General features: G+C 43.4%; 1 protein-coding gene across 1 annotated transcript; it reads left to right on the top strand.

The window, feature by feature from the left end:
- The first annotated feature begins 7,828 nt into the window (after positions 1-7,828).
- Positions 7,829-14,588, top strand: PPP1R14D (protein phosphatase 1 regulatory inhibitor subunit 14D). The gene is given in 5 exon segments (XM_036384157.2): positions 7,829-8,011; positions 12,109-12,135; positions 12,137-12,205; positions 12,391-12,423; positions 14,430-14,588. Coding segments are annotated over 5 exon segments (381 nt in total). The 3' UTR covers positions 14,499-14,588.
- Positions 14,589-16,139: the final 1,551 nt, after the last annotated feature.

The raw sequence follows: 16,139 nt of genomic DNA, 5'->3' as shown, positions 1-16,139 counted from the left end.
AATGTTGGTAATTTGCTTGGACATTATTTATAATGAAATACTTCATCACTTAAAATAACAACAGCAAATCTGAGATGGCATTCCATGGTATGTCTTCAGAAAGAGGTGGTGAGCAGCAGCTATGTATCAAACAACAGTTGGCTTTGTGGTATGTGAGACCACTCTGGTGTCCAGCATTTAAATTCTTCCTGTTTCTTTCTGTAACTCTGATCCAGGATTTCAGGAATCCTCACAGGATTTCTTGGGAGTCCTTAGAGACATGTTTTCTGCCTCCTGGCTGTCACAAGCATGATAGGAGGATAATGTTGTGGGAATATAATTTTTCCTTACCTCTAATGACTTTCTATGGCCTGATGTTGATATTTGTATAGTACTGACATCTGTTAGGAAAAAGGAATTGCTTTGATCTGGCAGTGATAAAGTATAAAATAAACCTTGAAAATTGATAAAGAAAACATGAATATCTGCAGAGCAAGGAGATGTTTTCTTTCCTCATTGGCTTTATGAGTCTGTCAGAAAAAGCATGGGTGTCTCCCACCCCATTTACAAACCAGACCTTTTGGACCTACTTGCAGACCATGCAAGCAGTAAAGGGGGAGCTGATCTTGCTTGTTTTGTTGTATTTGAACATCTAAATATGTGCAGAAGAAATAAAAATGGCAACAAGGTTGTCTCCTTCTGTTCTGCACTGCCTGAGATGCTCTGCTGGGAACTCTCTCTTGTGTTTAACCTGGAATAGATTTTTCCTGGATAAATATTCAAAGCCTTCAGAGTGGAGCCAGGTAAGACTCAGTGCAGTTCTCTGACAGAGGAGCAGGGAGCAGTTGGCCCCAGGGCAAACCAGTGACTGTGTTTGTATATCTCCACTGGCAGAATTGTGCCTAAACACTCCAGTTTGGTATTTTTGTCTCACTGACAATAATGTAATCTGCCTCAGCAGTAGTGTTGTGTTACAGAATCTGTCACAGATTTCCTGCAAACCTGAAGGACATGATGTCTCTTCTGCTTGTGCCAAACAATACAGGAGTAATGTAATTCCTACAAACACAGAACTGTGAGGATTCATTGGCATCTCTAATGTCTCCCACCACTTAAAAAAAATATTTATAAAAGCCCCTTCATAAGAAGATGAAGCCTAGCCTTTAGAATAGGTGTTTTTATTGGCTTTTAGCAGAAGGCTGTGCTAAATTCTGCTGCAAGGTTTTCTGCTGTTCACCTTAACTGTCTTTATAGTCACTTCATACTTAGTTTTATTCAGTATATTCAGTAACAGTAGCACAGTTTCTAAATATGCCCAGTTTATTCTGGAGGAATTCAGTAATTAAAATTTTAATTGAGATTGGGTCCAAGATCAAGGACTTCTACTAGGAGTGCCCCTCTCTGTGGCAGCAGCTTTTCTTCCAACTCAGTAACTCCATTTTAGCTCTCCTAACCTCAAAATCCCATTACAGACCTCATCTTCTGCAAAATGAATAAATTCCCATGGCTTCAGCTGAGACATGTATTATTCATGTTAGCGTAAAGGGAAAGTAGGGTGTGTGATTTTATAACTTGGGAGTGTTTTTAAGGGGTCCTGAAACAGTGAGTCACTGTTAACTTTTGTCTGTCTTTGAAGTGTCTGCTCTCAGTCTGGAAAGAACTATTCCGACAATGACTCAGGAGGGTAAATCACACCATAGTTTAATATTTGACTAAGATTAAAAGAGGTCTTAGACATGCATGCCTTGTAACAAATGCAGTGCAGGAGCCTCTATCACCTCCCTTCTTTCTGTGTGATTACTCTTGAGACCACAGCACCTTTGGCAGCTGGATGCTCACCTTCCAGGAGGAAGTGACTCCAACAGGCAGAAAAATAAGGAAGGCTTGATTCAGGTTCCCCTTTGTCCCGCTGTGCAGCCCAGCTCCATGGCATCATCATCTGCAATGACTTCCTCACAGCAGCTTGTCCTACCAGCTACTGCAGGTGGATCCATTCTGCTGTGTTTTACCTGGGAACTGCTCCATGTGTAATTGAAACTTGGGAGACAGGTTTGCTTGCTTGTTTTGTTGTATTTGCCTCAGGTTAAAGCTCCTGGTGTGGTTTAGGGGTGAGACCTGGATGCAAGGGATGGCACAAAGATGTGGCAAAGGAAGGAGACAGGAAGGGATCTCATCAGGCTATGACTAACCACTGGTCCTGTGGAACAAAGCAGGAGAAAGGATGATAGCCTGCTGAGTCCTCCTGAGAGCCATTCCCATTGCATCGAGGTAGCTTTGGGGAGGGAGTTACAATGAGGCTATATTGTTTCTTTGGGGATGTTCTTGTCTACGGTTTCATGGCACTGGTTTTTACTTTAATGTTGCTGGTCAAGATAAACCCTTAAAGGCAGGAGCAATGGGAAAGGAAGAGGTGGAAATAGTGTCTAGACTGGTTACACCAAGAAAGTATTTGCATTTTTATATGCTAGGCTTTTACAGGCACATAGGTATGAAAATGTGAAGCAAAAAACCTTCAATTTGCAGGAGCTAGAGGAAGCTCTAGTTTTTCCCACTGAAGTTCTCACAGACAACTTGGTTTGTTCTTCATTGCACCAGTGGGTGGAACAGGATTGGCCATAGGGTTCCCTATAGACTCTCTTCCATTACTTCCTACAGCAACTGCATCCCCAGAAATCTTCTTTCCACACCTTCAGGCCAGCTGCCAGTGCCTCATGGGAAAGTCTGCTCTCCCCTCTGCTTGTAGATGGCATCTTCCCTGCAGGTCTGAGCAGTACAGTCCCTGCAAATGGAATTTACCCTTTCAAGGGGACTGGGTCATAATAAACTTATTGGTGCAAGAGCTGTACAACCTCTGCAAGCCTAAAATGTTGAAAGCAGGCTGGAAAACAAGGAAGATCCCCTTCAACTATTCAGTTTGAATAGTGCTTTCATTCAAAGACTTGCTGAAACTTCTGTGTTACATGAAGACATGTAACATGTCAGTTATGCTATCAGTGTCTCAGACCTCTTCCTCTAGGGAAACAGCAGTGTAATGAGGGAGAGCAACAAACAAGAGGGATAGAAACAAACAACATGGGCAGGTTTTCAAAGATCTCCAAACAATTATTTTGGCATCTAATTCATGTTGTCAGCTTCTCTAAGTATTCAAGGGGAAGGGGGTCTTCTTCCTCAGTGGAGATGCTTACTCAACCTGCTACCTCCAGCCAGTCTGTGGATGGACACAGACAAGGAAAATTGGTGTGCCAAAGGAGGATGTGCAGCTATTTCTCATTTACCCTTCTGAACTGCTGATGAGACATCAGCCTTTATGCTTCACTTGACCGCCAGTAACTGAGGCCAGAGGAAGGGCAGGTGGGCAGGCCAGCTTACCTGACCTCTTTATTGCTGAGACCTCTCTATTCTGTGAGACAGTGCCAAATAGTGCAATTTGGGTCAATCAGTCAAATTGGGAAATGTTTTCCTCTGACACCTGTCATTATTCCTTCCCAGTGCCCTTTCAGTGCCTTATGAAAGGTGAGCCTGTCAGGAGAAAGGAATAAGGCTGCTTACTGACACCTGGCTTCTCAGCCTGTGCTGATGGGAAGGTGGTAGTACTTCTCAGGTGAAGTTGGGGACTTTATGAGCTGGATATTCCTTTCTGCTTCCCTATATCTCCAGAAGCTGAGGGTGAGAGATGATGCATTCTCCCTCTACTTGCTAGAACTCTAGGGCAATGATGCAGGCTTTTTGGTTTCCATGCTCTCATGGAGATAACTGAAAAATAAAGAAAGTGGATGATGGACATCAAGGTGCTGGGTGTACTGGGCTTGCTCACCTAGGGCTCTGGATTTTTTAATCTCCAGTCCTGGTTACACTGTCTTATAGCACAACATTTTTTCTGTGCCTATTCCTGTTCCCAGGAAGGAACAGAACCTCTTTACCTTGTGGTGTCACTGTAGTATTGATACAGTCACCTCTGCTGGCTTCTCTAGTTCAATTTGTGTTAACTATCACACTTGCAACCACAGGGAAAGTGATTATTTTCTAAAGCAGCTGGAGAGTGGCTTCTGCTTTATTGAAGGGAATGTTCCTCACTAGGCTGGGACTCAAGGGAAAGGGGACAACCTGGTTCTGTGGAAAGATGAGCTGGGGCCCCTCTGAATTATTAAGCACACACCAGAGTCATCAGCTCAGGAAGAAAGAGAAGCACTAGCTTAGGTCACAGGTGTGGGATGGAGATTATTAGCTTCAAGAACAGAGGAGTGTAACTGGATCTGACTCATGCCCTTGGATGCTCTGCTGCCTGGATCAATGTCAGAGCTGTTTGGTACTATGATGCCTATGCTCAGCTTGGTTTGGTGGCCCTCTGGCACCACAGACAGCCATAAAAGTCCAACTCCACAGTATTGAATCCTCCCCTCCTTTCAGAGGTACCTCACTTTTAGGGTAGGCCTGGAGGATCAGCAACCCCAGGTCACACACATGGAAACTGAGGCATAGTGCTTCTTTCAGTCTAACAATTCAAATATGTTGGCCAGGTTTAAACTCCCTTTATTCACCAACATAAATATACGCAGATTTGCAGAGAAGATGATCACAAGCAGCTGCAGCAGAGGTCCATCGGCGCTTACATGTGCACAGCTCTTGTGAAAAAACAGATTGTCTGATTAGATGACTTAGTTGCCCAAGTATGTGTGTTCACTCCAGAAATTTTGCTCCAGGTTGTATGCCTGAGGCTATAGGGAGAAATAACTAGGCTGAAAATAAGATTCCATCTCCTAGCCATGCCTGAGATCTCTGAGATTCTGTCCAAACAAAATGCTGAATGTCTTTTTGTCCCTTTGGCCATGTGAATCTGCTGTATGCAAGCAAAGGACTGGATGGGGTGTGGCACTATGAAGGAAGTCTTGGAGCTGTGTTTGTTTTGGTGGCAGCTGGCATTTACCAGCACTGGCAGGTGGCACCTGTAGGAGATGCTGCCTCATTCAAGGGGACAATATCCCCTACCTTGAATGAGGCATCCAGTCCTGTTCCTGCAGGAACTTCTGCCACACCCACTGATCTTGCACTGGTTTTGCTTCTTCTTGCTTTAATCATAGATTAAAACATTTTATTACTGGAGGAAGCCTACTTTATCAGTAAACATTTGTTTCTATATTGCCACCTTCTTATTACAACAAATTCATGACTAAGCTGAAATAAGCCAAAGCAGTATGATGAACATCCTGTAATCTGGCTCATTTTGGCCTGCAGCTTTCCTGAGAGGGCCTCTGACATCATCCTCTGAACGTCTTGTTCAGCTGTAGGGTGGCACTGATGGAGTAGCAGGAGGGCTTGTGCCCCTTGTTTGTTACATTTTGATGGAGTACAGGTCCTGGGGTGAGTCTGGTAGTCAATGAACAGGCCTGTGGACCTTTTCAGATGTGGCATCTCAGCTCAGGTGAGGTTACAACTTAACAGCAGTTCAAGTGATTTGAAGAGCCACTAGAGCAGGTTATGTTCCCTTTTTCCTCATTTTCACAGCTCCCCTGTGACTTCTGGATCCTCTGCTTCATAAATTCAACCATGCTGGCAGAATATTAACAGGCCAAACCCTACCTTTCATGTAGAGATTAACTAAACTGCTCAAGAACACCAGAGTTAGCACAGGGGATGGAAGAAAGGGGCTTCCCTGCCAGCCCTTCAGCCGCTGCAGACATCCGGAGTGACTCAGAGATAACCAGTAGCTTCCCCTTTAAGTCTGGTCCTCTTTCTCTGGTCTTAATGCCAGCCTCTCTGGAGATTCTTGGGACCAAAGAAGTACAGTTTCCTCCCTCTTTCCCCTCTTCAAATATGTCAATCCTTGAACACCAAAATAGAGCACTTCTATTTGGAAACAGGAATTTATCACCTGAATCTGTGTCCTTTGGTCCAGACTTACTTTGTGAATATCTGCCCATTTTAGGCCATATTAACCTTTGAAAAGTCAATAGTTGTAAAGGTATTATAAGTTGTTCAATGGGTTTTACAAGGTTTCCACTGGTTAAGAATCTCTGAAGAATTTGCACTCACTAAGTGTGCTACAAGTCTCTCAACACAGATTTTTCTGTGTAACTTTGATCTAAATAAGAAAGTTTTAGGAGTGGAATTAGAGCAGGGATACAGCCAAGCAGTAAGGAAAAATGGGTAAAGCTGCTAAAATTAAATAGTTAACTGTTGTCTTCTGGACAGAAGTTTTAGGCTGTCAGAGAAACAGAGGAGATAATATCAGTTTCAGGTATACTTTAACACTTTATTCTTCCTGTATGTGAAAGCAAATTGCAGAATTTCCAGTCTGAAAAGGGTTTTAAAAAAATATTTTAATTTTATTTTTTTGCCCACGTTAAGGATGAAAAGGGCTGTAATGTCCCTACTCTTTTTTCTACTACCCTGTGTACAAGATTTTGCTGGCTGGCTGTATCACCATCCCTTTGGGGATGGGGACAGAGCTGTGCCAGGGAGACTGGGCAAGCTTTTGAGAGACCAGCCCCTCTACAGGCTGCCTCATGCTGTCTGGCAGCACCTTTCAGCAGGAAAAGGGTCAGCTGCTTTTCCTTTGGCTTATCTAGCTCTTGGCCTCCAAACTGGAAACACCTTGGTTCCTGACAGCAGAGGCTTACTTGCTTTTTCCCCATGAATCATGAGACTGGAGGTGCTTGATCTGCTTCAGGATGGAGAAGTCTCAGTTGGCTTGTCCATGTGGTGGGGCAGCTCTCTGGGCAGGCTGCTGGAGGGCTCTGGGAACAGCTGGAAAAAGAGGTGTCCTGGCACCCTGTAATCACAGCCAGCCTGATTTCTGTTCCTCTGAACAGAACAGCAGTGTGCACTTCTCACACATATCCTTCTAAATGTCATAGGGCAATAATGCTGCAGACCTTTAACCAGGCGGGGAGGAACTGTAAACCAAGCATTGATAATATACAGTCTGATAGCCGTTTATGATGTCTCAGCAGGTGAACCTGCTTACCATGGATACTCTTCTGTGGGAGGGAGATGGTGCTATATCCCTAGTGAGGTCTTCCCCTGCAGGGCCATCACATCAAATACTGTATTTTTTGAGCACAGATATGTTCTTTTATCCCAAAATTTCCTTGCACAAATAATTTCAAATTCATGATACTGGGATTTCTACAGAAATTTCTGAGAGAGATGGACTTAACTTAGAGAATATAGAATGAAAAATGGAGCTGCTGAGCCCAACTTTGTGTTGCAGTGTCATTTCCTGACCTACTGCTGTAAAATAATGAATGAGCTGCCTGATTCCAGACCACTTCTCGTCTGTGTTGGGTCCAGTGCTTTAGCTGGAAAATGCCAAATATATCATCTCAAAGGGAGCTAAACCCTGTAGCTGCAGGCAGTTTACTGAGTATGAACTGCAGCAGGATTCAATGCATTATGTATGGTTCAGCCCTCTGGAATTGCACATGCATGTAAGTTATGCCTGTAGGAAAACAGTAATTTAAACCTCCTTCTTCCCCACCTCTTGGACCTGACTTGTGTTAAATATTAACAAACATGGTTCATCAATTCCCTGGTTCACTTGGCTTCTTTTAACAACAGATGTTATTACAACAACTCTGCCTGCCTCCCTGCTCCTGTCAGCACATCTGATGGTGAAACCCAAGAGTCTGCAGCTGTAACTCAGCCTGCAGAGCCTGGCTGCTGCCCCAGCCCTGTGGCCACCCCTAACTCTCTCCCTAGGATCACCAATGCCTCCCAGCCTTGGTGCCTGTAACTAGCTTGTGCTGGGAGGCACTGCTTGCAGAGAGGCTTTGGTAAAGGAAGCAGAGAAAAGGTGTGAGGGAGCCCAGAGGAAGGAGAGCTCCTGCTGTCAGAGGAGGAAGCACTGAGGATGGCCAGCAACTCCAGTGCACTGCCCCGGGTGACTTTCCAGACACCAGAGAAACCTGGGGAGGAATCATCACACAGGAAACTGGGCAAGCTGACCATAAAGTACAACCGCAAAGACCTACAGCGCTGGCTAGACCTGGAGGAATGGATCAACGCCCAGCTGCAGGAGCTCTACCAGTGCCGGGTGAGTAGCTGGGGCACATGAACCACTTGCTTGTCAGGTGAATGGCTCTAGAGGCCCTGTGTGCTGGCAGAGAGGTTTGCTTGCTCTGCTTCCCTGGAAATAGTTCCTTGTCTTCAGCTTGCAGCAGGTTATCTCCATGCCCCCTCTGCAGCACTCTGGTGTGTTGGCAGGCAGGGAAGCTTGCACTGATGCAATCCAACTGGCTTTGAACTGCCTGGAGCTGCACCCACTGAGGGGGTGTAGCTATTGCTCAGCATGACTAGCACAACCTAGAGAGATGTATAAACCTGGGATGACTCCTGTTGCTGAGCTCCATGTGGTGAGTGGCTTTGTGGTGAGCAGTATCCAGGCTACCTGGGTTAGAGTGATCAGTGTATCCCTGTTCTTTTTGGACACAACAGTGAGGCTCTACCTGCTGTTTGAATGAGACACTTCAGAATGTGCTGTAACTGCAGAGTCTGCACACACTACTGGCAACAGGGAAGATTGGGAAAAAAACTCTTTGCTCACATGTAGAAATCTTATGCCTCCATCTTCACCAATCCTCAGAGCTGTCTCCCTTGCCTGAGCTTTCCTTTGCACCAGGAACGGTCTCTCCCAAATTTTTCCTGCCTGACTGAGAGCTGTCCCAGTAGGAAAGAGCCAGGAATGCCTACAGCATCTGAATGGTACATGATTTTACTTCAGCTGTTGCATTTTTTCGCTGGGTTAGTGACATTCAAGTTCCAGCACTGCCAGGGTATATTGAAATTTTAACCCTGTACTATCACTTCTATTCATATATTGTCCTTAGATGCATGATAGTTATGCTGGGTACTTTCAGAAGCAATAGCATTCTTCTGTGGTTGAGATAATCCTTTGGAGTGTGGTACAGTAAAAGATGAAAGGTTTTCCCCCATCGTACATCATGATCTTAAATACATTTAAATAGCTTGATTAAGGATTTTGCTTTTCTCTCTAGAGCAGCGGCTGATACAGTAAGAAAATACAGCTTTCTTGACTCACAGAGAATCTCCATCTTCAACAGATGACACAAATGGGTTTAACAAATTGTGTAAAACTGCTTATTTATGTCCTGGATGGGGATGGACTAAATGCACTGCCAGGCCCTTTCTGCCCTGTACTCTGTATTTGCACCCCAGCACAGTGTTAAGCACACTTTTGAGACACAAGGAAATAAGAGCTGATGATTTTTTAGAGCCTTCCGCTCTGAGCATCAGCAGTTTCAAATTGCAATCAACACCGAAGTGGACATTCAGAACAGGCCATGAATGGTGGGTTTCGTGCTACTTGCCATGAGAAAATTTTTTGCCTGCCCAGGCTGATTTTCTGGGCCTGAGAGCTATAGAATAATGTCACCTTCACAGCTGAAGACCCAGACTTCAGGAACTGCTTCTAAGTCTGTCCTTATTATTGTTGTTGCTGTTGCTTTTATTATTATGATCATTATTATAATAATTTTCTGTGTGACTTCCTGTGTGACCGTGTATTTGAAATTTGTGTGGGAATGTGCCAGATTCTCATGCCATGTTGGGAGATAAAATATTTCTGTTTTAATTTATGCCTTATGCAAAGAACAGGCAGAAAACAAATATGGAGAAAAAGGTCCCTTCTTCTTCTGCAAATGCATGGCTCTCTGAAAATGAGTATATTACTGCTTCTGTTCAGTTAACTAACTGTTTTAGATTTCCCAAACACAGCTTGCTCAGTAAAAATTACTAATCTCTTCAAGTTAGTTGTGAATTTCCAGTTGTTTTCTATAGTTTATTAAAATGATAGTAAGAAATTCTTACCTGTATCTTAGGCCTCTTCACAATGCATTACAAAACATTATATAGTGCACGTGGGAGCAGAAGTTATCAGCAGACCCAGTCAGACAGGCAAAATTCAGTGTGTCTGCAAAGTGCTACCATGGTAGTCCTGCTGAATGAAGGCTGTTCAAAAGAGTGGCAGTGACAATATTGCTTCCCAGCCATCCTACACTGGCATTTGAGGGACTGTCCCTGGAGTTGGTAGCTCAATTCAGAGTCCTTTTCCTGACTGTTGAGGTTTGCTAGAGACAAGCAAGGAGAATGTCTGCTGCTTTGAGTAACAGAACATCTTGCCCTTTGGAGAATTACTGCAGTTTTAAAGAGTTACATTTTTGTCACTTTTTTTTCTGAGACAGACAAGAAGCACTTGGTATGACCAGTAACATGACCCAGGATGGGGTCCTCCATGTGCTACTCTTACTTGCTGAAGTGTACAGAGATACACCTTTACACTTCAAGGGTGTCAGAAAAACAAGTCAGTTTATGTTCTTCTGTTTTCCAGAGAATGAAGATGATCATTCTCTGGAAGAAGATGATCTGTCATCAGAGCAGATGCCCAAAGGGGATTCTTTTTCCCTACTGCAAAATCCCAGCAGGCACAAGTGAGAAACCCAGCCATGCCCTTACAGGAACAGATTGCCAGTGGATTGCCCTTGCTAGTATCTCTTCAGCACAAGAGATTTCCCTGCTTCCTGATGTATTCAGGCCAGCATAAGAGATTTGCTACAAGGAACTACATAACATAATGCTGTGCCAGGTCAGAGACTGTTAACAGGATCTCTTCAAATACATACATGTGCCACAGTAAATTACTTGTAATCACGGAGATGTCCAGCAGGTCATCCTGCTCTCCTCTGCGCATTGTGACAAGACTATTTAGTTGGCCTGCTTCTTTAGGCTTCCTTGTATCCTTCAACTTCCATTACAATTGTCTCTTTGTTATCTCTTACTTTGCTCCACCTGCCCTTCGCAGTGCAGTTCCTGGGTGTCTTCCAGAGATTCAAATGACAGCAAGGTTAGCTCAAACATCACCTCCTGACGCAGGGAATGCTATGATGTTTACTGTCATGAGGCTTTTTAGCAACAAAACTAAGACTCATTTTTGAGATGATTCCTTGCATATGGAATCCAGAAGAACATCCACACTAGGACTAAAAGCCACAGGGATTTCCTACCCTATCTCACCCTCCCAGCCTACTTAGTTTCTTAACCAGAGACTAAGTCAGCCTGGATCAACACCTGTTTTCTAAAAAGTCACATGAAAAATATTACTTTTAAGAAGAAATAGTGTGTGGGTCACAGTGCAATATATTTAACTCTGGTTTATTATTTATTCTTAAGTTAGCTGTGTATCAAAGTTAAACAAGGGCTTTCTACTTCCTCTCTGGCTTAGTATCAGTGACTGCCCAGGAAAAGTTTCTTTTTTTCCTGTAAATATTGTCTTTAATGTTTAATGTTTTACGGACACATCCATAAATGCCACAACCTGGCAATCAGGAACTGTGCTGTTCACCCAGTATCCTTATTCTACTGATTACTATGCCAAAATATCACTAGTGTTGCGTTGTGAAAGATTAATTTTGCAAATACACTGGAAAAACACAGGCTGGTTTCCTTGCAGAGATTTGTGAAGCTAAAATGTGTCTGTGATAAAGTGTACAAATGTTTTGAACTAACACCCCAATGCAGTACAAGATTATCACTCCAGTCACCAAAACTTGGAGTCCCTCTTACATTAAAGGAGACTATTATATCCCTCTCATATCTATTAGAGAAAGATGGCAAAATATTGTTAGGTCTTTCAACAGCATAATTTTCTCTCCATTACTGCCAAAAGCCTTAGTATAAATACAAAGTAGATGAGTGTAATTAGCATAAAACCCTAAAATCTCCTTCTGTTATTTATGCCTCTCCAAGATTAAGCCTGTTGGAGTTCTGTTTGGTGAACTCCTCATAGAGGAAGAGTGTCACAGGCTGGTATATGTGGCACTGCATTTTGATATCCTTGAAATGGTCTTCCAATGGTGGGTGATGATCCCTGAGCCATGTAGTGGTTGGAAAAGATGAAGAATGTCTACAGCAGGATGTGTGCCTGTCTGCTACATAGGGGCTGGAATCCATGCCCTCATTACAAGAACCTCCCTTTTTTGAGATTATTTATATCTTGACCTGAACTTTGCTGCATAGTTTTATTGTAACTCAGCTGCTTAGTTCTTTAAAGATGGCCTCTAGAGTTCTTAGAAGTTTGAAGGTTAATTAACTCTGGTGGTTTTTTTTCCCTTTTAGCTAAGGGAGGAAACAGAGGCAGCCGCTCCCTGAACCACAAATTGATCTTGAAGATCTCCTGGAGGTCCCTAATGAAGAACAGAAAATAAAACTACAGGTCAGATAGAGGGACTTGGTGATTTTAAGTTAGTGAAGTTCTCTTCGTAAAGACTAGTGGCACATGGGGTAGAGAATAGGTGTTGGTAGTGTTGCATGATGCTTTCTTGTGCCTTCCTCTTTGTAGGGAGGGGAGAACTAGATCAACTCATAAAATACTAAAATGATGACTCCTTGTTTTTTTAGGAAATCCTCCATGAGTGCTCCAGCCCCACAGAGGTGAGCAAAGCATATAAATTTACATGTATACATGTTATACTATTCTGTTACGGTGTCTTTGCTGCTGCTTGGCTGAGTAGCCAAGACACTACCATGCTGCAGATTTGTTTAATCATAATGGGAGGTGTTTGCCACTTCATTCTGTGATTGTAAAATTACATATAAATGCACATGAATGAGCTGAAGGCAGAGCACTAGAGCAAATAAGGAATTATGCTTTACAATCAGAGGAAGTTCTTTCCATGTTTCAGACATCCTAAGCTGATCAGTCTGAGCTGCTGTTTGATCCTCAGTGTAGAAAAGCCATAGACAGTGCCATAGCTCACATAACCATTTTTACACTGTTAACTGAACGCATTCTTAGCTTAAAACACTCTAGGGTTATGAGTGACAAGGATGTAGAATGGCCCTTAGGTTAGACTGGGCAGATAACTGCTGAGCAGTGGCCATGTAGGTTAATTTTACGCATGGATTTTTTTCCCCACATAACTTTGGAAGTTTTTACTTTGAATTAAAGAGTTAAATCCCACAATGTCCAGACAATTGGAGGTAATACTGTGTGCATGCACCACACAGGGATTGCCTTTGCTGCACTGCACACCTGTGCAAAATATGTTCCCATCACTGCTTCAGCCCCATGCACTGCATGTGAACATTCTGCTTGCACATCATCAATCAGACTCCACGCGTTGTCAAGCTGATGTGGCTGTGCAGTGCTGAACACACAGAAAATGAGATGAATGCATGACTGAAGTTCAATCACTGAATCAATATTAGTATCACTGAAATTAAACTGGGCTGTAGCAATCATCACAGATACTCTCCCACCAGGGGTTTCAGCAAAGCTGGCAATATGAAATAGTTTTCAGAGTGTCTGAATGTCAGATCTGAGGCAAGAATCTCACATTCCCAGAGCGGTAACTGAACAGAGTTTGCTCTGCTAAGTCAGAAGCCATGAAAGTGTCTTGTGGACAGCACAGTACCTGCTGAATACAGATACTGCTGCCCTGTTGGCAATAACACATACTTTCACCCTGGGGATCTTGAATCCAGTCCCCTTGAAAGATCTCAGGAGTTTAACTGCAGAAGGCAGACAAGAAACTGAAAGGACTGACTGAAAAGAAAGGTATGATCCTAGGCATTTACTTCCAGAGCATGTTGTGGCAACCTCTGATCACCCAAGTGAGGATGCTGGGATTCCGCACAGGACAAATGGTAACAAGCTGCAGTATTTCCAGTGACCTTGCCTAATTACAAGAACATGTAGCGATGTCTCTGGGTAAGAAAGGCTGCACACCTCTTTATGGTGGTGTTACTTGCCATGCAGAGGGTAAAGTTTGCACATTGCCTTCTGCTTGGAATAACCAGATAGGCCAGTTTAGTTCATAGTCCTTGGCTGTGTCAGCAAAGTAGTCAGGGTTTGTCTCCATTAACTGCTCATCTATCTGCTCTGCCTGTCCTCAACCCCTGCTCAACATTATCATTAGTCCTACATGTTTTGCTCCACCTCTTCTCTGCCAGCCACTTCCTTGTAGAACTGGCACAGCTCCAGGATGGTTTGCAATTCACAACATAGAGCTCTACTGGTTCAACAAGAGGGACAGCTTGCTTTGCCCTAGATTGGGAGGGCAGCAGAAGTGGGCAGGAGGTTATGGTGGCAACAGGAAGCAGTGGAACCTAAAAGAGAACAACAGCATCCTGAGGTCATCTCACGGTGGGAAAAGCAGGTATCTGGGATAAAGAGGGTCAGGCTAGTTCCTAAGGAGAAAGTAAACATGGCTGTTCCAAAGGGAGACAGGGAAAGGGACAGGAGCTTTTAGACCCTTCTCATCCATCACAAGGTCTCCTTTCCTAAGCTAAAAGATATGTTTGCTCAATACATGTCAAAATTTGGTTTCTGCTCAATGTAAGGGTGAATGTGGGAATGATGGAAACGCCACAGTTGCTTTGGGCTGGTGAGTGCTGGAATTAATACAACATCCTTCTTCAACCAACTCTTACTGCAGGACTTCATCACGGAATTGCTCAGTCGATTGAGAGGTCTCCGAAGAGTCACCAATCCTCAGAAGAAATGACTTTGCTCACATGGAAACTCCAGCTTTGGTTACAAGGAAATATGTATCTTCCTGACAAATACCAGGATCAGCAACAGAACTTCTGAGTATGTTTAGGACTTATTATTATTGAGAAACTTCACCGAGTTTGTGAACTTTGTACCAGTGGTTTGAAGTCTCCACTCCTTCCAGATCTACACACACAGCAAGGAGCTAGATTGTACATTTTCCTGATTCTTAAAGAGTGTGTTAACCTGAGGAACAGGACAAGATGTCCCTCTTTTAGATTCTTCTAGGAATTTCCATGCTGGCCAAGGAGTACTGAATACAATTCTCAGGAGCTCATCAAGACTTCTTTTTTTCGTCCACTGCAAGGAAAACAAGGCATTGGTTATCCCTCATTCATCAACATGGAAAATCAGCCACTGTTAAGCTGCACCTCATTTTAGTCTGGCTTAAACCCAACTGTGATCTCCTGCCTGTTACTGCTGTACCTGACTCTACAGCATGGCACATACTTTGTAAGTCTTACTAAGCCTCTGTTATTTATGAAGGTTGGACAGAAAATATATGATATGATAGTTTGAGTGCACCTGGTCTACTTAAAGGGAAGTTTGTGAAACAACTGCTACAGCTAATGGCTATTTTTTTCCATTTTGTGGAATTTAAGACTTATAACTTAGAAGCCTTTTCTAAAGGAACAAGGTCTGGGAATGATTTTTCTCCTAGTTCAAAAAGATGTTGGAAAAATACTTATTTTATATTAAAACAGAGAAAACCAGCCATGCAGTGCTTGATTTTGCTCTCTCTTTAGATTCTAAAGAAAAACTGAAGTTAAAAATACCTGCTCCCAACTTCCCTTCAGGGAGCATCTCGGAGCGAGTCTTTTGCAGACAGGTAGGTCTCACAAATGAGCAGGGAAGTGGGACACAGTACCTTGCTGCACAAACTCTTCTGGCTACAACTAGTATTTGCCTGGAAAAATACAGAGGAAACTACATCCAGCCTCTCAGCAAGTCAGTAACTTGACACATGGACTAGGAAATAAGACAGCAAATGGAAGCTGATTGCTTAGGCAAAGTGCTCTCACATTATGCCCTGTCCCTACGTTGATACCCGGCCACACAAACACAAGAGATGAGTCTGAGTCACATCCAGAGGAGCTCCTAAAGAGCACAATATTCAAGGCCAGCTTTTGAGTAATCTTTTGTCTGTTTGGTGAGCCAGGCAGAAGGGACCAACTATGGAACCAGAGGGGCATCCAGGTTAGCTAACAAAGACAAACAAGGATTCTTGGGCTGGACCAGTAATATCTTAAACACAGTAGTCTTTCCATCTTTATCAGTAGCAGTGTGATGACTATTATCTTGTTCTTCCCTCCTATTTTCCAGCTGTCATTGAACAAATTGTAGGTTGTGTCCTCTAAGAAGACAAAATCCAAGCTGCAGTAACAACTGTGATGTAAGGGCCTGCTTCCTTTCACATGCTTTTCTTGTATCTGATTGGAAGTTGGCAAGCCATGGACCTCATGTTTTGTTCTAAGGCTGCTCCAAGATGTTCTAAGCCTCACCCACTAGGCTGGAAAACGGTCTTTCTTTATCAGGTCCAATACAGATCTTTGATAGCTCTGGGAACATGCCAATTTTGGCTTAATAAGGGGCT

The sequence above is a fragment of the Molothrus ater genome, chromosome 6 (genome assembly GCF_012460135.2).
Source record: "Molothrus ater isolate BHLD 08-10-18 breed brown headed cowbird chromosome 6, BPBGC_Mater_1.1, whole genome shotgun sequence".
Classification (NCBI taxonomy): domain Eukaryota; kingdom Metazoa; phylum Chordata; class Aves; order Passeriformes; family Icteridae; genus Molothrus; species Molothrus ater.
Note: the sequence above shows the minus strand (reverse complement) of the source record. Positions and strands in the feature narration are given on the sequence as shown.